General features: G+C 37.4%; 2 protein-coding genes across 2 annotated transcripts in view; both read left to right on the top strand.

Moving 5' to 3' along the window:
• LOC146457874 (hemicentin-1-like) overlaps positions 1–22,856 on the top strand; it is a 289,647-nt gene that overhangs the window by 56,112 nt on the left and 210,679 nt on the right. The window lies entirely within an intron of this gene.
• Positions 1–22,856, top strand: part of LOC146457888 (uncharacterized) — a 31,697-nt gene that overhangs the window by 8,822 nt on the left and 19 nt on the right. Inside the window, exons 3-20 of the mRNA XM_085091420.1 lie at positions 978–1,235; positions 1,394–1,660; positions 4,261–4,512; positions 5,297–5,382; positions 6,239–6,291; positions 6,368–6,582; positions 8,220–8,333; positions 8,588–8,606; positions 11,665–11,704; positions 12,457–12,799; positions 13,447–13,557; positions 13,703–13,893; positions 14,409–14,531; positions 15,349–15,419; positions 16,644–16,684; positions 18,223–18,319; positions 19,915–20,014; positions 21,182–22,856. The exon at positions 21,182–22,856 is cut by the window's right edge and continues 19 nt beyond it. Of these exons, the coding sequence (XP_084947546.1) occupies positions 978–1,235; positions 1,394–1,660; positions 4,261–4,512; positions 5,297–5,382; positions 6,239–6,291; positions 6,368–6,582; positions 8,220–8,333; positions 8,588–8,606; positions 11,665–11,704; positions 12,457–12,799; positions 13,447–13,557; positions 13,703–13,893; positions 14,409–14,531; positions 15,349–15,419; positions 16,644–16,684; positions 18,223–18,319; positions 19,915–20,014; positions 21,182–21,247 (2,447 nt within the window). The 3' untranslated portion in view covers positions 21,248–22,856. The remainder of the gene's footprint in view (positions 1–977; positions 1,236–1,393; positions 1,661–4,260; positions 4,513–5,296; positions 5,383–6,238; positions 6,292–6,367; positions 6,583–8,219; positions 8,334–8,587; positions 8,607–11,664; positions 11,705–12,456; positions 12,800–13,446; positions 13,558–13,702; positions 13,894–14,408; positions 14,532–15,348; positions 15,420–16,643; positions 16,685–18,222; positions 18,320–19,914; positions 20,015–21,181) is intronic.

The following is a 22,856-nucleotide window of genomic DNA, read 5'->3' as shown; positions in this document are numbered from 1 at the left end:
TATTCCCCCAAGCCTCGTAGCCAAGCTAGAATTTTAATATATCGGAAATGGTGTATTGGCCCACAGATAGCAAAACATGCCTGGCGTATGGGGTGAATTTGACATTTGGACGTAACAATGAAAGTGTTTGACTAATGCTTGCAGATTGTGTGACAGTCCTATTTAAGGTCATATTACTTCTCAAATCTTCTTTTCATAATAAATTAGCTTCAATGATGATTATTACTTTTTATTATTATTATTATTATTGTTGTTATTGTTATTGTTATTATTATTATTAAGTATTAAGGTTAAATATACTGTGCGTTAAAAACTGCGATCATTCAAAGTTCCTGCTTTTCTTTAATCGGAAGCTCGTGTCAAAAGTAACAGAATGGATCTTTTAGTTTTATCAAATTTCCGTTACCCCTATCGTAACGCTCAATGTTTATTCGTTAGATACCGTATATTAACAAGACACCTCCCTCTTTTCATACAGTTTCCACTTCTCGAACTTGCTTGCTATTCACACTGCTACATTGAAATTTTAAACCAGCTTTCTGTCATAAGGTACTGGTATTTTAGATTTTAATTTATTCTTTATTTATTTGGTGTATTCCTTTTCCACAAAAGACCTACCACTTGACACTAGCCTCACAAATGTAACAACTAATACTACATTTTTATTTGACATTTTAAACCATCTTTTACGTCGCAAGGTTCTAGTATTTTTACAGTGTAATTCCCATCGACCACTCTTTGCATGCATTTTTCATTATAGATGGACCATTCAACACGAGACTCACTAGTGCTTCAAGTAACACTACAGTACTACGTGGCTTTACCGTGTCTGTTAAATGCAGATTTCAGTTTTCTCCTCTTCCTAGGATCACAAACTACATTCTCATTTGACATTTTGAACTATCTTTTACGCCGTAAGGTTCTGGTATTTTGACAGTGTAATTCACACCATTATTTGCATACATTCAACATTATAGATGGACCATTCAATACGAGGCTCACTACTACCCCAAGTAACACTACAGTACTACGTGGCTCTACTGTGTCTCTTAACTGCAGAACAGATGGCAATCCAGATGCCCACGTGTATCAGTTCTACTTTAACAATAACTATATTGGTAACAGCAGGTTAGGTGTATTTACTGTCACTGTTGACAAAGACGGAGTTTACACCTGTGTTCCTATCAACGAAGTCGGCACTGGACACAATGCTACTGTCAGCATCACTGTTGTTGGTGAGCCTGGAAATAAAACCATTTTAGTTAATTTAAACAATTCTTGCATGAAAAGCTTTTTATGGCTAAAGCGCATTTCACATTATTAGCTTTTTATTTCTGATGAATTAATTGTCATTACCTAGGTAAGCTAATGCTTAAATTGCTTTAATTTGCAGTTGCCCCATCAGTAGAAATAAATACAACAACCAGCATTGTAGTGGAGGGAAACAACGTAGCATTGTTTTGTAATAAATCTGGCAATCCCGGCCCTGTCATAACATGGACAAGATTTGGGAATTCCGAGGTCCTCTCCAATACCTCCTTACTCACAGTTGCAAATGTGCGCAGACCTGGAAACCCTGATAACTTAATCCAATATCAGTGCACAGCCAGTAATGGAGTGGGGAATCCTGCAATAGCTGTTGCAAGTGTTACTGTTTACTGTAAGTCTGTAGTGTTGCGAAAAATAACCAGATTTAATTTTGCTTTTAATGTTGTCTGGGATGTGGTAAAAACAAGTTACCTTTCCAGGATACAGTCCATAAAATTGCGCATGGAGATGAACTGGTGGGAGATAACAGGAAAGAGGAAGAAGATATCCTAGACAAATATATTTAAGAAGGGTCTGTAAATAATTTGCCAAGACATTGCCAACACACGGCCAACTAATTGCCAATTATTGCAAGACTTGGTCAAACAGCCCACAACGGTAAACAGTATCCGCAAAGCAGACGATAAAGTATCGGTGTACGGTCAACCAACATTGTAACTGGGCTATCGTTACTTTTCCTGCCCGCAATTAGACTAAAATATTCCGTTAAGGGCATTTTTCAGTAATGAAACAAATCAAAAGGGCTGAGTCATTTGTGCAGAAAAAAAATCGCTGTAACACCATCTCTACAGATGTGACGCTGAGTGTTACTAGTTCTCTTCTTAAAACATTTTGGGGCTAGGCCCATCTCCAAAAGCCACTTAGAAAGGCCGGTTATTTTCGTAAAAAAATGCGCTGGATATAAGAAATGGCAAAAGGTAAGGGCTTCAGATCCAAGCCCAGTGACCTGGGCTTGGATTGGAAGCGAGGCTAGGGGTGACCTTTTTTTGATACAAACCTTACTGCTGTTCTTATGTAGATCATGCTATTCGTATGCTTACTAGTTTGCATTTACATATGAAAAACAGTGAGGTTTGTATCAAAACAAGGTCACCCCCAGCCTCATTTCCAATCCAAGGCCAGGTCATTAAGCACACAACTTTAAAATGGCCTTATAGCTCTCGTCTCAGATGTACGTCGGACTTCCTCCACACGTCAACAAACTTCTCACAATGAGGAGTCGCAACAGACATATTTTGCCGCGCTTGCGATGAAACGCATGCTAGCTCACATGTGCTTGAGGCTTGTGACAGCTCCCAACAGAATATGCCATTAACGAACCGAGGTACTTTCATGGCGGCTCGTAATTCGCCGCACGCGGTCTCTGCATGTCTCCGAAACGTTTCGTTTTACGTTCGCTTACTTATCTTTAGGTCCATGTATACCCAAGACTTTTTCAAGTAGATATTTCCGTGGTTGATATATTAACTGTTGCTATTTGTAGCAACTTACAGCCGATTTTCGTTTGAGATAAAGAACAAAAGAACACACTACAAACATTTTTTAGGAGTTTTGTTCGTATTCTTTTGGCTCTTTGTCAGGATGGAGACACGTATTGTTTCATGGCAAAATTAGGTTTCAGAGACCCAACATAGCCTGGGATTTAACCAGTGATTTGCGCACTGTTTTCAGTGCACAGGCCTCATGGCTTGATGGGAAAACTTTTGCAGGCCTGATAAACTCTAGATAAACTTGTTTAAAATTTCGTATTATAAATGCGGGGCTCAAACGAGACAAAAGAAACAAAATTAGAGATCCAGCCAAGTCTCGGTCACACGACTAAAAGAAAAAAAGACGCAAAAAGCTTGAGTTATGATGCAGCGTTTCTTCGCAAAGTAGAATGACTGAATGAATACTCATTGTAACTTCTCCGGATTCTAGAAGGAACGCAACTTTTCTGATTCATCGGCCTCGGAATATATAATTCTATGGTCTGTATTTCCTTAAAACCATTGTTCTTACTGTTGTCTAAATCTGATTGAAACTAGACAGCGGTGGACCCGGTAAGACTTTTTAGATTACTCCGAGGACCGGTTTACAAGTGAGTTTTAGGCATCGAACTGAAGGCAAAATTTATTAATCTTATGCTGAGCTGGAACAGATTTCAAAGATAGTCTCACCTGACTGGAGTAAAAAGAAGTTAACTGAAGAAGCAACAAGAGCGATAACAAGCTTATGCTACATGGATTAGTATCCGGCTTGAAATGTGTGGCACGAAAACTGGTTCAATGGCCAGAAAAATGGCACAAAACAGCGGAAAGAGCGATTGTTCTTGTTTTTACACGATCGTATGTTTTGTTCGTTTTTCAAGTCTAGGGCTAGTGTGATTGAAAAACTATGCTGTTAAAATACCTTTTCAACATTAATCACTGCTAAGTGGTGGGAATCTTGTGACACAAGCCTGACTCTGTCATAGCATGGACAGCTCATTACTCAAAGTTGAAAATTTTCGAAGACTTGCAAACCCTGCTACGGTTTATCTTGAGTCCGGAGTTGTTTATATAAGAAGAGGAAATGTTTCACATAACTAAATGTACTTGTTGTTGTTAAATGGTTTATTTATCCTTAAACCTTTCCGCACACTAGCCGCTTTTTTCTTAGTGCAGATGTCCAGACAGATCGTCCGTGACCTTTTGCATTAAGCTGATACATAATTAGATGTTTATGAATTTTTGGTGAAGCTGAATATGATAGTTCTGATGACAAAACTTTATGCAGTAATTGTTAATGTAATTACATGTACACGCTTCATTTTTAGAAGAAAGACCATGGTAGTTATGCATGAAACTTTTAAGCAGTTGCAAATAGATAGCCTGCATGAACAAAAACGATCATGGCTTATTGAAATTACCCTACTGTTGCCTTATAAATACTACTCTATTTCGTTTTCAGATCGTCCGAAAATTACTCTTCCTCAAAAGCTCACGTGGCGAGTAAACGTTAACGATCCTTTAATTATCAATTGCGAAGCAGATGCAAATCCTGCTGCTGCATATGTTTGGAAGAAATCAACTGGTGAAGTTGTTGGCAAAGGCGGAGATCTTTCGCTCGTTAACGTGGATAACTGTGATGGTGGAACATACACTTGTACTGCGAAAAATAGCCAGGGTTTCGACAATGTCACGGTTTTGGTTAAAATTACAAGTAAGTCTCCTAAGCATTTCTGGATAACGTGTGTATATTAGTTTTCGAATACATGATTTTTGGATCAGTGGAAATGACTTATTCCAAGAATAACAGCTAATTTAATGTATAGAGGTAGATGTTGGTCTTACACAAAAAGCGACGCTTACTCCAAATAAAAGAAAACAAACAAACAAACAAACAAACAAAAAAACTCCAGAAAGTAAAAGTACTTTTAGGAGGGAGGCAGTGTGGCCGAGTGGTTAGAGCGTCGGACTTGTAATCCGAAGGCCACGGGTTCAAGTCTCGCTCTGACCACAAGTTAGTTTTTTGTGGACCCGAGCTGTTTTCAACTGTAACTGATTAAGTGCTTTGGCTATCTGTAAAGCAACAAGCGAGGTTTCTTTAGCTGGTTTATTTTCATTGGGTTATTACAGTATGTAAAAAAAGAGGTCAACGGTTAGGCGATCGTCTTTACCAGTTGGCCCACAAATAGCGTCAACTTTGAATATTAAAATAATGGCTATTTAAAGTTTGTTTCAAATTATCATTGCAGTGGTTTGTATTTAAGTGAACCTAATTAAAATGGGAGGTATGAACCCCTTCAAGAAAACTTGACAAGTCTCGTCCACGCCTTTGTGAGAGCTTAGTGCTCATCTTCTTTTTTACTTAGAGGTGTGAATTATATGGTTGGCAATTTGAAATTTTTGTCAATGTGTTTAGTCTTGACATGACTGGACTTTTAACAGGTTGTTCAGAAGTATTCCTTTTTCAGGACATGCCAGTTTTGTTGCTTACGTTTTAGGAATGGAACGGCAACTTGAGTGTAACGTGCTCCAAGAGTTCCCTACGGGTTCAGAGGAAACATTTAAGGAGAACTTTAGGACAGAGGTTGTTTTTTTTTTTACCTTTATTTCGATGTGCTCATTAATTAAATTACGTGTTTAAGACAATCAGATCTCTGCTCTTGTCATAAATGCACCAGTTTGGTAACATAAGTTGTACGGGGAGGAGAGGGGGGGGGGGGGGGTGAGGGGACTGGCCCCTTTTTAGTTACAGCTTACCTCGTTTTCCTTGTTTCCTTAACTTTTATCCTTTTGCTCATTGTTACTTTACTTAGTCGCTGCGCAATGTTTTTTTTTAACTTCTTTGTAGCAACCAAACTTTCTTTTAACATTATATCTTTTTGTAATTTTTTTTTGTATTTTATGTTGTTACTGTTGTTGTACTTGTTGCTACTTATGTAATTTCTTTTGTTATTTGGATTAAAATAAAGTTCTCTAAATATAAAAGAATTCCTCCTCAGATTTCTCTGTTAAATTATAAGCGGTTAGAGTAACAATTCTTTCCGACATTCGCGGATGTTTTAGGCTCAATAGCCGAAACCTGTGTAAGGCTGAATCTTGGTCAAGTTTCGCTTTCTCCGAACAAGAATATCATTTTTTTTTCGGATCTATTTCACTGCTTTTCACTTTATTTATGATTACGTAAAGTCGTGCAAAAGGTAAAATTTACATAAATATAATGCTTTTGCTTCTCAAGTCTTCTATTGTAAATTTTACATTTTGCACGACTTCACGTTATTATGGACAAAGCATGTGAATAGCAGTGAAATAGACAAACAAAATAAAACTCTTGTTCGGAGAAAGTGAATAACGACTGAGACTTGCCCAAGATTCAATGTGTTGATTTTGGGAAGAATATATCACTCAGAAGGCCGAATCTTTATTTACGTTTTATTTTTCAGTGTAAGAAAGTGTGTGAACCTACATGTCGCGACGTAGAGGTGCTTAATTTGAGGTTAGTAACACATAGGCTCGAGTTTTCTGTTACTGAATGTTAGAAGGCGTAATATGTTTTGCATCTTTGTTTACAGGAGGGGTAGTGTCATTGTCTCTTTCGTGGTGTACTTTGCAACTCCTGTAACTACAGATGAAGGTCTTGCTGAGCTGAGAGAGGCTGTGAACAATGGATTCATTGGTACCTTTAAAGTATCAGATTTGACAGTTGTTGACCCACAGCCTACTCCCCCACCATCTGAACCAACAACGATAACCACGCCAGAGGAAAAGACAACTCAGAAAGCACCAGGTTTGTGCATTTTAATTAGTGTAAATTAATGGTTATCTTGTATTATCGTAAGGCATGTAGTGTACACTGTCATGAAAATATAAGACAGAGCACTAGCTCTTAGAATTCACAAGAAAGATATTTACCTACATAGGGTAGCTAAAGTAATAGTTGATCAGTGTATTTGTATGATTTGTTGACGTTTAAAATCTGGTAGCCTGACTCGAACAATAACGTCCTTGTTTAACGGCAGTTGAATGTACAAGTCTTATTTGACCCAAACCTATTTATAGACCTAAACCGTACTTGCTATGAACACTGTGACGTATCCGGGGGGGTACTCCCTTATATGGGCTATATAGGTATGTACGGCGCCAAAGGGTATGGTTTTTCAGCCGTTTTGGTCATAAATAGTGTATCGATTTTAGCCATTTTGCCGCAATTTGGTAATAAATAGGGTATCGATTTTTGCACTCTAGTCTTGAATTCGTTTTTTTAGAAGCTACTTCTTCATCATGATGTTTACGGCAACTGTGTACGTGCCGCAACGGCTTGTCACGCCTTTAACATTGGTCTGGAGAATATCCCGAGCCTGAGGCGTCACCAGAACTTATCCTGGATCTCTGACAAAAACTTGAAAGTAGAACTATTCTTAGTATACCTCATAAGCTCGCCCTTAAAATCAAAGCTTTCCTGTTTTTAGAAGAGAGGCAGTACTCGAAAGGGATGAGCAGATATTTATTAGCCCTATCTAGACCAATAATGCTTTTTCCGTCTTCCGGGGCTAGGAACACTTGGAGTATAAATATTACGTCTAAATATATTTCCTTTGAGGTCCGGAACAAGAATTGTTGACGTCATATTACGCAGTAATTAAGTTATATTCACAAAAGGCAGCCATGTTGGATTCGCCATCTTGAATTTCTTGATTTCTCCAAAACTTCAGGAAAACTCCAAAACTGAAGGAAACGTGATCCAAAACACTAAAAAGAACACTTATATGATCTTAAAACATAAAAGGTAACGTAACAAAAGTAATTTTTCTTCATTTGAAAACAAGAAATTCCGTTTTCTGAAAACATGACCTCTCAAAAATTTGTTGCCATTTGTAACGTCAAAATTACTAACCAATCACATTAATCTGTTTGTAGATAAATTTCTCAAAAAGTGACCGAGTATCATGGCGTTTACGAAAACTTTTAAAATGTTATTCAGGTTCAAAGTCGCAGCGGGCAGAATCCGCCCTTCCTGTCTAAATAGGGTTAAGAGGCTTCTGAAAGTTAGCAAGATGCAGTACGCGTGATGAATTGCTCCTTATAGATAATACAAGAAAAAAATACTACTCTCGATAATAGTATACGTAAGCTCAATACTGTTGCCAGTTCGATCAACGGAAGGGGAGTCTCATTTGACAATTATCATTTGTTTGTTTCAGCGTTATTTATTTATTTATTTATCTATTTTTATTGCTGCTATACTGTACAGCAAGAGAGAATGAACAGGTTCATCCTCTCTTGTGTCGGTCATGATCAATTTTGCCGTTTTCTAGGGTTTTGAAATCATGTGACGTCTCATTCCATTTTATGGAGTTCAGAAAACAAAAAAAACAGCTATAAGGTCATGTCTGAAATAATAATTTTTGGATTTCCTCTTCGCAGAATGCAAATGCTCTTGTACTGACGCTGTCTTGAGAGGTTTGGGAGCTACCATTGGTGTGCTTGTCTTTATCATCATCCTTCTTGTTATTTACATATTTTGGCAGAACAAAAGAGGTAAATATTTTTCCCTTTTTTAATTGAAATGTTGCTGATATGTTAATAACAAGCAGTCCTGAACGGGTGAACACATTCCACTTTTTGCAAACCTGCTTCCGAATGAAACTAATGTCATAATTGTTTACTGTGGACATGGCACTGTAACCATACCAAGAAAAGTGAAAATTTAGTTTTAACAGAAAGATCTAAAAGCATGCACATGTAGCTGTGAATTGCTTCTCTAAATCGTGGAATTTTCCTAACTTTTTTAGGAACAAGAGGGAAAACAAGGTAAGATTATTCATTTTTGTTCTTTGGGATGACCGCCAATGAAATTCAATTCACTTCTTTGGGTGATTAAAGTGTATATGACACAAAATGTTAAGATTAAAACTCGTCCCAAATGTTTGAATTTCATTTGTTTCGGAAGCAAAATACCCGCTTTCTTCTTTAAAAAATGTCACCGAGACTGGGACCTAATTAACCACAAAATGACGTCACGTTACTTGATTTTAAAGAACGAGAATTTACGGTCTTTTGTATACCGTAGCGAACCACTTTCATATCTTCAACGATTGTACATCAGCTGTGGTAGGAGCGATTATGCGTCGAGTTTTGTTAGGACTTTAAAAATAGAGAAAAGCATCTCTTTCAGCTCATAGCTTTTATGATCAACGAAACAACAGTCAAACTTGACGATTAATTCGTCGATTAAAAAGGCTACGGGGAGCCGAATTGACTTTATCTTCGAATTCCAAGGGAAGATAGAACACGAGGAGGTAAGGAGGTACGGCATCCCATTATTTGTGAATACAGTGTTCAAAGGGGTCTTTGAGTCTAATCATTTGTTGGCAATGACAAGAATAACTTACATTGATTTAAGTTGATCGATTTTCTCTTCTCAGCAACTGATCGAATCAATTTTCGGTTTTCCTTGCATGGTAAAGCTCAGTACTTAACTTCATCTTCTAAATTAATCTCGAGAATATACTTACCTTTTATGGATCTTGAAAGTTATATATTTAAACGGATCAGTAAAATGACTACAACTGCCGTCAGCTTTCGAAAAGTACTATAAAAAATGCATAAATTAAGATTTTTTGTCCATGCTGTTGGAGAAGCACATCATATACCAGGGTGAAGCCATAAGGGCTTTGAACTCAGTAGTATAGAGGACAAGAAGGAAAGTAAATGCATTGTATTTATAAGCAATATGCTGGCTTGGTACAGGCATAGATTTCACTCTATATTTCAGTAACTAGAAATAGTGGGACACACTAGAGTGACTGCAATCAGGGACATAAATGGAACGAAGATCAACTGTAATGTAGAGTAACTATTTGTGCCATTATTTTACCACTGGTGCAAAGGAACAATTTACCTTTTAATACAGTTTTGTTTATCGTACAAATTTTAAGCCTGGCAAATTTCAATGTGGTAGACATGGGGCTGATATTATCATTTGAGTTTTTATTGGAAAAATTAGATCACAAAATTCCCTTCTTAAAGCCAGAAATGGGTTAAATTAGGCCAAATCCACTCACTCTGGATGAATTTTCACTTTGGGTAATAGCCGAGCTCGCCAAGGGTAAGAAAATATGGTAACCAAGAGAAATTTGGGTTAGGATTATGACGTCACTTTTTGTCCGTCCGTCCGTACGCAGCACCACAGTACAGACAGTGCGAATGGATACTCAAGTTTACCCGCGGTTTTTTTGGTTCCAGGAAATATTCTGCCTGCGCAAAGCTACTGCAATCGTAAGGAGTTCTAACGTACTTTCTCGGTGACGACATGAAATCATTACGTCCGAAAAATAAAATAAAAAACCCTTAATTAAATTCTTACAGTCTAACTTTTGAAAAAAACGTTTATTGACATTAACCTCGATCTCCTACATCCAACTTTATCCGGTAAAAATGCAAGTCGAGCTGAAGGAAAGTCTTACGAAATTTATAATATCGTGTCTGCCTTTCAATTTAGTCTGCAGAAGTACATTAAAGACCGCACTTGTAGCTGTTTACATATTTGTGCGATTAATTCCAGCATCTCGCCGCATCTAACAAAGACCACAGGATTACTTGTCCTGTTTTTTAAATGTCATCGTCTATGAGCGTCCAGGTGAGCTATCTCACACACTGATATTGGATGCTTATGAACCACGAGTGCCGCTTGAGGCCATAGCTTCAAGATGAAAAACGGCGAAACTTCGAGTAGCAGTGCTACGACCTTGAATCGCTTTAACTACAATTAGTTCTGAGTCTGAAGAAGCTTGGATTTTTGCCTCCATGTCATTGGATATTAGGTGCTCCAGTTGCAAAAGAACGACTGCATGCTCTGTGAACTGGTTTTGCTCCCCCGAATTTTTGTTATGAAGTAAAGTGACGTCACATAAGCTTATTACGGACGCTTTGGCCGCGCCAAATTAGAGCTTTTCCGAGCCAACGGGAAATAACGGCGTTTGGGAAACTTAAAACTTAAGTTTTAAATTGAGAATCGTTTTTGTACAAATAAAACTGGAAAAAAGAGAAGAATTTTTTTTGTATCATATACACTTTAAATTGCTCTTGAGAGCCGTATGTCTGTTGCTAGGCACGGCAATTGAAGATATGACGCAGATGATGTGTCATTCTTCTACGACCTGTTACACTGGTTTTCCCTGATTCAAACCAGGTGCACAAGAGTGTGCAAATTATCCTTTTCAGAAACCGAAAAGATTGGTATTTTACGCAATGATCAACGAAATATCTAAAGTGGATATAGATTTTCACGTGATATATCAAACATTAGACACAGTGTTTTATCAAACACCGAGGAGGGAGTTGAAAATACGACGCGTAGTCAAGTATTGTTGACGAACTTCGAGATTTTTGATATTGTGATGAAACACTGTGACGAGTGTTTGATATAACTTCTCAAACAAACTGATTTTGAAAGGGAAATTAAGGATGCACAAACGAGGAATTTTTCATAAAATTTTGTGAACTTTTGCTTCGAATTTCTCCAAGAATTATCAATGGTTTGAGATGCTATATCAAACACTCGAAAGAGTGTTTCTTACTATTTTCAAACACCTCGAAGTTGGTTAAAAAATCTCGGCTGCGCCTCGTTTTTCCAACCTACTTCTCGGTGTTTGGAAATCGGAGGAAACACTCTTCCTCGTGTTTGATATATTAATCCAAACACGTCACGGTGCATGAATTCCGTTGTCTTTAGCTGAATTATTAATGTATTTGAGAAATAATAATCTTTTTTGTTGAAAATGCAAGGCTCAATTGATTAAACTGTTTAATCGTTCAAGATTATGATAGCTTTTGAGTTCCTTGCAGTTAATTCCATTTTATCCCTTAGACCACATGAAGTGCCCGTTGACGATACTGGAGCCTATGATGTAAGTGCACTTTTTAAATGTAAGCGCTTGTCGTGCGCATTGGTTTCTTTAATTGGCAACAAAAGTGTCGACCGCTATTGTTTATTAGTTTTAGTAAAATGATAACTGAAGTAGCACGAGATGTAGACAGTACTAGAGAAACGAGTCTTTGTGATAAAATTTGTCCCCCCAAAAATAAAGTCCATAAGTTCAATTATTTTGTTTGCCGCCGTTCCGTATTTCTGGAAATCGTATAACTAAACAGGAGCCATTTTTCAAGTTGAAATGTTGTCTGGCTGGATAAGCTCCTGAAAGCTTTAAGATTTACCAGTCGTTCACTGTCTTTACTACCAGATGTGAAAACAAAGCATATTTGATACGAAAAGAGGCTTTTGTCAATTAAAATCGAAAGACTTTTTTTTAAATAAAGTCATCATTCTTCACCTAGATGTTTATCATTTCGTTCGAACTCTGTCTCGACAGACGGTTGTGTCCATCCTTACGTTCGGGTGGAAGCTCCTTTAAGAATTTATCGCCAACCACCAAAGGATCGCTACTTTCGAGGGGTCGGTACTTTGGGAGTTTTACAGTGTCAGTGTAAGTAAGGTAGAAATACAGTTGAGAAATTTGTCTTTGTCAGCAAAAATAGAGATACAGCATTCAATTAGAAATGAAGTCACGAAACTTTAAAAGCATGGCTTGTGCGGACATTATTTTTAAGGAAAATGCACCAAAAGATAATGACCAAAACAGTATTCAACTTTTCTTTTCAGAATCAAATATCAATAGGTGACGTTATGCCAGCTCATGTTCGTCCAAGTAATTCTACTCAAAACCTAGTGACGCCAAGCCCTGCATACATGGAACTACAAGAAGCAAGTCGGACTGACGTTGGAGATTCATCAATACTTGAAAACCCGCAGACGCAAGGGATAACTTGTGGGCATGAGTACGCTCCCCTGCATCCAAAGACACGTTCCTGGGAAGTAGCAAGGGCGAACGTCAATGTAGAAAAGATCATTGGTAAAGGTGCTTTTGGTCAGATTGCTAAAGGAACGGCAGTGGACCTTCCAAGTAGGCCTGGAAAGGCTATAGTTGCTGTTAAAATGCTCAAATGTAAGGAACTTCCTATTAAAACTCTAATCTCTCAGGAGTTAGCGGCAAATATTTGGCGAAATGAAAGAGACTTGATCTTTACTTTAACCAGCCTCGATTTGATCTCAATTTGATTGTAGACATTTGAGAGTTTGCGTTCAGCTTCTTGTCTTCTTCCCCGTTTTCCTCTTCCTCACGCCTCCCCTTTTCCTTTTTTCCCTCGTCTCCATCATCTCAATAAATCGAGATATTGATTTATTAATTATATATAAATTTTCTCGCCCTTTTTAAGAAGCAAAGCGACTTATAAGGATCGACCGGTCATTCACTTGTTAAGTATCTACTAATAAAAATATTCATTTCAGTGTCTTTTCCGTCCTCTTCTCTTTCTCCTTCTCCTTTTGCATCTCCTTGTTTTCTTTCGCTTTTCTTTTTTTCTTCTCTTCCTCTTGTACACTCTTCTAACCATTGTACCAATGTGGCATGTGGTTTTAAACACGTGTTTTTTGGATCATGACGTAATGGTAGAAGATGGAGGGCTTTTTGGACTGCAGCTATTGCTCTGGCCTGACAAAAATTTATTTAAAAACGCTGAACTATCGTAATAGGGTTACACGGAAATCTAGCCAGCTCTACTTCTAATAATTTGGTTACTTGTTAATTTTCAGCCAACGCTCCCGAGTCAGACAAGAAAGACTTGTTATCAGAACTTGAAGTGATGAAGACTCTTAAACCTCATCCGCACGTAATCAAGCTATTGGGTTGTGTCACTGAATCTGGTAAAAGCGAGTATTTTCTTACTTGGCACTTTATTTTGTTTCAACTGCGAATAGTGATTTTGAGTAGATTGGATTGTTAACCGAGGAAAGAAAGTTGAAGGAATAACAGAACGTTGTAAAATTTATTTATAATTACATTTCCCAGAGCCATTGTTGGTGTTAATCGAGTATGTCCCGTATGGGGATCTGCTGGGTTACCTGAGGAAGAGCCGTGGATTGAATGACACTTATTACAAAGACCCGGATATCAAACCACAAACCAGTTTGACGTCACAGCAGCTTATGAAGTTTGCTTGGCAAATCGCGGATGGAATGAGTTACCTATTCTCGAGAAAGGTGAATGAAAGCGTAATAACACCATATCGTCCATTTTCAATAGACACTAGAAAGTTTGAAACTTTATTTTTGCACATCAATATTAATGTTAATCCGGCCACCAACAGGCCGTAACACGTCAATGTTTAAACAGATTACAAACGTGGCTGTATCAACGAGATAACACGCACACGGCCTGACTGGAATAAATTCTGGTATCTAAAACCGTATCTGGTATCTAAAACGTAAAGAAATATACGCAATTGCGCTACGCAATTGCGCTACAAGACATGGCCAACGAATATAAATAAGAAAGGAAAGATTTGAAATCCTTAAAAAAGAATCTAAACTAAAGACGGATAAACAACAAAAGTGATTTTAAGCTGGTCCACAAGATTGCTTTTTTGATCTGCGCTTTTATTTTAAGCGCCCACATCGCGGGTTTTATTAACAAAAGTACCATCATTTTTTTAACCCAGTGCTTTTTTCTTCTCTGCGTTTTGAGTCCCTCTTATGCATAACGCGTTCTGTTACAGATTATCCACAGAGACCTTGCTGCTCGTAATGTGTTGGTGGGAGAGAAAGAAACGTGTAAAGTGACAGACTTTGGAATGGCCAGGGATGTGCAACAGGAAAACATTTACGAAAGAAAAACAAGGGTAACAAACAAATCAACACTCTTCGAATGAAATAATGTTACTTGTAGTTGAATAATTTATGACGAAGGTTATATATTTTTTATTTATGAGAACGTCTAATTTCGCGACGGAGATCGAACCGAACCTAAAAGTTATTTTTCTTTTTTCCATCTTTTGAGCCTAAAACATTCTTAGCATCTTCCCAAGTTACGTGGTGTAGAATTTCCGCAATCCAATATTAACGTGACCAGGAAACCTAACAAAGGCCAATGTTGGCTGTGTCATATTGTTCCTTTGACATACATGCCTGGCTAGTCCAGATTTAAACAAAGTGCAGAACTGAATAAAAATTTTCCATTTCTTAGTCTCAGCTTGGATACTTTCTTAGTATGTTCTTAAAACTTTGGTTAATTCCAGCCTTAACGTTTCTGTGAAAAAAGATTGTTATAAAAAAATGTATTGTATCGTTGCTAGAGGAGCAAGGAATGGCGTAGTGGTGACAGTACCAGCCTCCAACTATTTTAAGTAGGCCCCGGTTTGATTCCCGGACACAGCGTCATATGCGAGTTTGCTCCGACATGTACATTCCAAATTCCAATTCGACGTCCCTAGAAGTATTGCTACTTTTTTGAGTAAATAAAGCCGTAATCAAGTGGTTCCCTTTTTTGTTTCTGATTGTGGCCAAACAACGTTTATCTAAATTCTTGAAACATTTTGGTGTAGAACATTAAACGTGAGCGAAAAAGAAATCTTTAACATGTTAAAGAATAATGAATAAATGCAACATGGCACTATTAGAATAAATCTTAAATGCTTTATGTAATCTTTCAATAATCAGGGTCGCCTTCCAGTTAAGTGGACTGCATATGAAGCTCTGTTGTACGCAACATACACCACCAAAAGTGACGTGTAAGTACACCTGATTGCTGTGTTGTGCATGTATGGTCTTTTTATGTGTGTTGCCTTCTGTAAGAGCAATCCACAAGGTCTGGATAAGCAGTAGGCAGGTTAAAAGTTCTTCTGTCTATTATCGTTTTTCTTAAACTTTCAATCCACAAGGTGCTTAAAAAAACTGGCTTCCTATGTTTATTTTGTTTTGTTGTTTTTTCTATTTTTCTGATGGGCTGGCCGAAAATATATGCGATACTACAAACCGGCTAAACAAAAGAATGGAGATTATAATGGAGATTAGAAAACATTAGAGTTACCAAAATGTTATTTGCAATGGACTGGGTGGGATAAAGACGTTATGGCATTGGATGGTAAACATGTTTAACAGTCTGTTGCAAATCTGCGTTATACACCTCGTTTCCCTGTGAATGGAAAGAAATAGAGAAGAAAACGTACGATACACAGTATTCATGGTGTCCACGTGACTCAACCTTATTGAATGGAAAAAGGGTTTCTAAATAAGGTTAAAAAGCGAAGCAAGACGTCATTGATTGATAAATCCTTACAAATTGAACTTGGTTTTTTTTATAAACTGCTTAAAATGAATGAAAATGTACACATTTACTGTCCGTTTAGTGTTATTTTCCCAACGGAAATATCGAGACTCCAAAAAAAGAAAACAAACAAACGGGAAGTTTGCACGACTTTAATCCTTTAATGCTTTAAATCAGATGTGCGGGAAGTGCTTATAACAAATTCTTAATCAGTTTAAAAACGTCATTTTTCATTATTTGGGATGGCTTAAAAAAAGTATTGCAACATTTGCTCCTGTAATGCTTTTCCGTTGCATTGATCACATGCCAGGCCACATGCTAGTGTATCCTGAGCGGGAAACAGTTGCTGAATTGTATCCCGCGAGGGAAACAGTTGCTGAATTGCATCCCGCTCGGGATGCATTTGACCTTACTTTATAAGGCCAACTGATCACTAACCAGCTAATTACAGTCGCAGTTAAACCTGAGGAAACCGCAGCTGTATAACAATCTCAGTTACTGTTTCGTCCCCGCTCTCCCCTTTCACAATCAAACCTCCACCAGCTTCTCTGGCAGTTGTTAAATGGCAGGGTTTATTTAATATGTGCACTTGAAAGAACAAAGGAAAGCGAGCGATGCGAACAGTAACCTGTGAAAAAAAAGCACGTTCAATGACAGAAAATATGTATATTTTTTCACTTTCTAACAGATGGAGCTATGGAGTTGTTCTTTACGAAATCTTCACCATAGGTAATATTTAATAATTTCACCATTAAAAAGATACCTTAGCCTGGCCAAAACGCCCATTATTTCATGGTAGACACTGCATATCTTGACGTCGCATTCTCCTGGAGCCTCAATATAGTAGATTGCTAGGAGAACAAATTTGAACAAGGCAAGAGTTGTTAAGGGGGAATTGTAACATTACTCGTCAAAATTGGAGAGATTTCAACACAGCCCCTACATTTAGTTCACATGCACCACTGTCATACTAACCCTCTTCCAAAAACCGCGAGCGTAAATAGGATATGAGGCGCAAAATGTATAATTACTTTGTTGGGCAATGCGGAAGTCTTGCCCGAAAATTTCTGTTAACTTTAGACTTTATTTTAAGACGACATGTTTGGCCTTCATTCTTGAAATGTCGGCTTCACACCGCATCATTGTTATCCTTTTCTCTCGCTTCATGCGCTATCTTTAATTGGAAGCTGAGTGATTACGTAACAAAGTGGGAGGTATCACCTTCATAGCCCGTGGTTCCAAATTTTTTAAACTAAATTCGGCCACAGTATGGACTGTTGGACATTTACTTTACCGTTGATGTTTTAGTAGCCAAGACTCTTGCAATATTTTTCTTTTATGGCTCAAAAGTTTAATTTAAAACATTACTTTTTAGAAGGGCTTTTACCCGACTATTCCTTGTATTATTTACATTTTATAGAATTTTTCTTATTATAAAGTAATTTGCATCTAAACACCTCAATGTTAAATTTGCAAGAAACAAATGAATAATAAATAAATAAATAGCTAAATAAAAAAAAAAAAAAGTATTTTTTTAAATAAATAAATTAATTAATTAATCAATTAATAAGTAAATTATGGTAATTGAAATAAGTGGAGTGCAATTTGGTCTGAAATCATACGCGCGATTGAAATCACATGTATGATTTCAGACCAAAATTGCACGACACGAAGTTCAATTAAAACTTTATTACACCCATTTTGAAATCACACCGTTTTTTGGTTCGTTAGATAAGATTTTTTGGTTCGTTTTTGTTAGATAAGTTTGATTGGTTATAATTATTTTATTTTCAGTTTGATGGCTAAAAAAAGGATGTGATTTGGAGCCAAAAAATAGTGCCATTTGTAAATAAATCGCAATATTGAGAGCCGATCGGATTGGTAGGATCACCAGTGATTTAAAATTGTTGTAGTAAATAAATAGAGAAATAAATAAATAAATAGACCTTGTTCATAAATGGCGGCCGATTTATTGTTCCAGTCGGTGTATGTTAATTAGCCCTATAAATTCTGAAAGGTCTCTGAAAAGTTTCTTGGCCGAGACGAAACGCCGCATCAGACCAGCCACAAACATTTCACAAGTATTTGACAATTTTTCAATTTATTGTATAAACCTCATGGTAACGGGGAAAGTAAAAGAATAATTTATCGGCCACCATTTATGAATAAGGTATCAGATGAATGCTCATTATTTATTTATATATTTATTTATATATTACTGTATTCAGTCCACACCAATTAAATTTCTAACTTCGTCTTTCTCTCAGGTGGTTCACCGTATCCACGGATGGATGGCAGGAAAATTGCGAGCTTACTCCAGCAAGGATACAGGATGCCCAAGCCACAACACGTGGATGATGAATTGTAAGCAACAAAAACTTTATTTTTTAATGCAAATTGCGTTTGCGTTTGCGTGCTTTTTGAAAAAATTAGATTTCTTTGCCATTGCGCGGTCACCCTTTCCCTTTGGTAAAACGTTGTCCATCAACAAACCTGTGGCCCGTACCGTGGACTTAAGCGAATTTCTCGCTCTGGTTGACATTTGACCGTAAGAAAATTGCTCGTGTTTAGCTGGCTTTTGCAGTTGTTGTTGGTTTCTTCCTTTGGTTGCAAAAGATGGAGTCTTTGTCTCAAAGGAAGAGAAACCAGCATGCTCTTCCCGGGAAAAACAAATTGTTTCTTGTGCAAGTAGGAAAGCCAAGCTCCTTTATCGAATTTACCTCATATAATAATAATAAAATAATAATAATAAAACTTATATAGCGCCGATATCAATAAGACTATTTTCATCAGCGCTTAAAAACGTAAAACTAGAAACTATATAAAATTATAAAAAAGCTTTCTGAAATAAAAATGTCTTGAGTGTCTGTTTAAAAGATGCTACAGACGGGCATATCTAACTTAAAGGGGAAGTATCACGCGAATTTGATGTCATTTCAAAACCCAAAAATGTTTGTCTGTCAACGAAACATAAAATAATTGTCTAGTTTTGTTATAAATTATCACCCTAGTGCAATAAACATGTAAATTAGTGCCTCTGGCTAGAGACAGAGTACGCCGGAATGGACTGAAACTTGAAAATGTTAGGCTAACGGTTTTCAAGTTCTCGCATTTTTGTTTTCAAAATGCGCGAGGACAGATCACGAGTTGTTAAATAAATTCTTTTCAAAAATTGAGTTGATCTCTTTCCTCTCGTTGTTCTAAAATTGTTTTGTAGCTATGAAGGTCTTATTTCACCATTTTTAACCAAACAGGTCAAAAACCCCATGAGAATTCCCCTTGAACAATAGATTCGATACATCTGACACCTGTCAGTGTGTCTAAGGTTTTGATATTCATGTTTTCATTTTGTAAATCATTATTCTAAACATAGAAAGGGGCGAAAGCCTGTCTAAAACCTTCAACTAGGGAAAATGCGCATGACCTTGCCGTACGTAACACTAATAACTGTACCAACTATCTTTGAAGGACAGAAAGATTTCGAAGAAGTTTCTTCCCGGCTATGATACCTTCCCTAACTAATCATAGTTGAATGTATCGGTCTTTTCCATTAGTGACTTAAGTTGATTTTTCTTTAATAAGATTAATATTTTTCCTTTAATAACATTTCCTTTCTTGATTAGTTCTTTTTCTTTGATATTGATTTTTAACTATGAAAGGTATTTGGCAGTGGAATTTGTAATGGCCAAGTCTGTTTTCAATTTTTTCTTAGCCGGTTTCATAGATATCGTTAACTTACTCCAAGTAAAAACATCGTAATTCATCTAGGATGCGATGATGTTTTAATATTTATTTATTATTTCTTTATTATACGGTTATCTTTTAATTTCAAAGGTTCTTCACTGGTAATCAATCTAAAATGAATCAAAACTGAACACTTGACACGGTATGACGACATAGCTAAGAAACATGCGGAATTAGGTAACGAAGGGAGATTATTGGAGTACTTATTTCCCCAGGTATCAAATCATGATGAATTGCTGGCAAAATGAACCGGAAGCAAGACCCTCATTCACTGTTTTAACGAAAAAGCTACAAGAAATGGAAAACCAACACAAGGTGAGACTCAATATGAACATCAAGGTAGACTATTAGGACTTGTGCCTTTGAGAATGATTCCGGTGAAGGCGTCGATTTCACTTGCAAGCAAATCTATGTTTAACGAATTGTTGTTATCAGTGTTTCCTAGTTGTTTGTAACAGTGAAAAAACAAACCAAAAAAAAAAGTGTGTGTGTGTGTGGAGGGGGGGGGGAAGGGGGAAGGCACAAAGTCGCTTCTCCAGATGCTCTATAAGGCTTTGGTAAATTTGGAATTGGTTAGAAGCATATTCAGAAATGTTTATTTTTCAGTATTAACTTTTTCATTATGATCATTTCACTGCGAATGAAAGAACTCTACTTCTGATATTCAAAGATCAATCGGAAAATGTACTAAGAAAGGCATCGGCACGTTGTTTTCACAATCAGTTTTAATATGTAATTGGAGTCATCCCATTGACAGTTCGGGTACGAGTAACGCTCAATGCACTAAGTGCACTGTGATGATGGTATCGCTAGGTTTGTCGTTACATACAGTTTTAAAGAAAGGCGTTTTGTTCATCACGTCACAGCATCCTGTATGATCAAGTGATGAAGAATTAAAGATGGAAATTATTTTAAGTGCGGTAATGAAATAAGAAAGATATGACATTTTTTCAATGTCACAAGCATGTGGCAAAGAAAAAATATGAATCCTCAACAGGAATCCAAGCTATGACCATCCGTAAACAGGGAATTCGTAAATTGCCAACAACCCCGCCAGGCAACCAACGAATTTCTTTAATTCTTATCAAGTTGAGCAAAGTGATAAATATGTAATCATAGCACAAGGGTAAAAACATTTCAATTATAGTGCTTGCTCTTGTATTTCTGTTGCTGCTGATAACTTAACCTAGATGAAAAAACGTCAAGGGCCAGTTATTTAAACAGAGTTTATAACTTAGGCCGCGGCTTACGACAATCAGTACTCACTGCAGGCCTCCAAATCTGTTTATAAGTTGTTTATTTTAAGTAGATTGATAGTTTTCTAGTCCGGGATGCAAGCCTTTTTGTTACCGTCAACAGCAGACAATGTTAAGATATGACTGTTGGCAAAATTGAAAATGGCTTAGAACGTGGTTTAGTTAAATACCTTCTAAACTGTCTTTTACTGGACTGACCGTTAATGTTTTCTTTCGTTGTTCACAGAAGCTGATCAACATGCATATCTACGACAACGAGTTGTATGGAAAAGTTGAGGATTTGAACGTGTAAACGTACAAGACAAAATCGATTCCTTTTTCTCCATTATATAGTAATTTCAGTAGTGTTTACTTTTGTGTATCGGGCGTCTAATTGTGAACGCCAATAACAAACCGATCAAAAGAAAGCGAAGTTATTGCGTTCAAGTTATTATAACTGACTGGAATGAAAATAGCTCAGTTTGTACATTTAGCAATTACGTCATTAAGAAGTATTGGTGTTCATAAGTAGTGTTCTTGAGTAATTTTATTCTTTCTTAGAGTTAATTTTACGGATTTTTTTATTTCGCTATTCTCATGCATTGTAGCTGTTTAATTATCGCCAGTCTGTTTGGGAAATCTACTTGACCATTCAAGCAAAGAATTGACGTTCATGCGAGCATTGTATGGAATGGTGACTGTCACAATAATTATAAAACTGTGCTCTTGTCATATTTGCTCTAGGGGGTGAATTTTTTCCTCGTTGATGACTTATGTTTGCAGTAACCTGGGCCGGGTTCCACAAAACCTCTTAAGATAAGTGGGTGTTTTCTGCAGTCGTTCCCTATCTTCCGAAGGGTTTTTACGTGCTCCTTTCGGGTTACTTTTCTTCAGTTAACTCCTTCAGCAGCATGATCCAATGTAGCGCTTGAGAAAATCCTTCGCAATTATATTATTATAATACAGTGAATGGTTTGCAAAGAACTCCCACTTATCTTAGCATGCTAAATGCAACCCAGTCAAAGAAACAGAATTACTCTGTATATAGGTTTAGATGTTTCTCAAGCAACATGTTTCCCTTAGTGCAGAGAGGGTTCTGGAGTCGTTAGAACAAAAAGGTGATGGCAATGATAGCATGTCGAGTGGCGATGAAAGCGAAAGCGTAAGGATTAAAGTCCGTGGATATAGCATAAGAGAACAAGAGGCACAAAGGAAAAAGGAAAGAGCAACACAACGCAGCGCGGCAAATTTCTACCGCCACTGTTTCGCCTGCAGCCTTCTGCGACCCTCCATAGCTTTCAGCTGCCGCGTAAGAGTTGGCGAGAGGGCTACAAAAAAAGATCATGATCGTTTCATTCGAACGCGGGTGGCGAGAGCGCGGACTCTGAGAGTGGCTGCGTACCAAGCTTCATGCGGAGGGTACAGGGAGGGTAGAAAAACTCACCTTTCTCAAATTTGTATTTAGCCCCGTATAGTTTAATTACTAATTACTGCCTGAGAGTATATCAGCGCAGAGGTACGATAGTTGGTATGCGGTACGGCTTGCATCGATGATTAGAGCAAGAGGAGGTAGCTTGAACAAGGTGCATTCGGTTTCATCTGATTGGCAAATAAGCGAGGGGATAGTTGTGCAAAAAATCATGAGCCTTTGGAAGGTTTGTCGCACGATGTCTTACGCTTTGAAATTTGTATTTCCACTAGTTGAAATTTAACCCTTTCAAGATAACTCTCCAAACCGATGGTTGTACTGGTGGTTCCCAGTTACACTTAACGTGGAAAGGATGAGGTTCTTCGTTTTTCCCGTGGAATATGTATTGGAGGCGCATTCTTCTTGCAAAGTCATTAAAGTCCTGCAAGAGTTGGCGTCTTATTGGATTATCATTTGTCACGGGTCTTGGAATGAATTAGTCTCCCTCGCAGCC

This window comes from Pavona decussata, unplaced genomic scaffold, assembly GCF_977016875.1.
Source record: "Pavona decussata unplaced genomic scaffold, jaPavDecu1.1 SCAFFOLD_236, whole genome shotgun sequence".
In the NCBI taxonomy this organism is placed as follows: domain Eukaryota; kingdom Metazoa; phylum Cnidaria; class Anthozoa; order Scleractinia; family Agariciidae; genus Pavona; species Pavona decussata.
The sequence above is the reverse complement of the archived record's forward strand: the minus strand, read 5'-3'. Positions and strand labels throughout refer to the sequence as shown.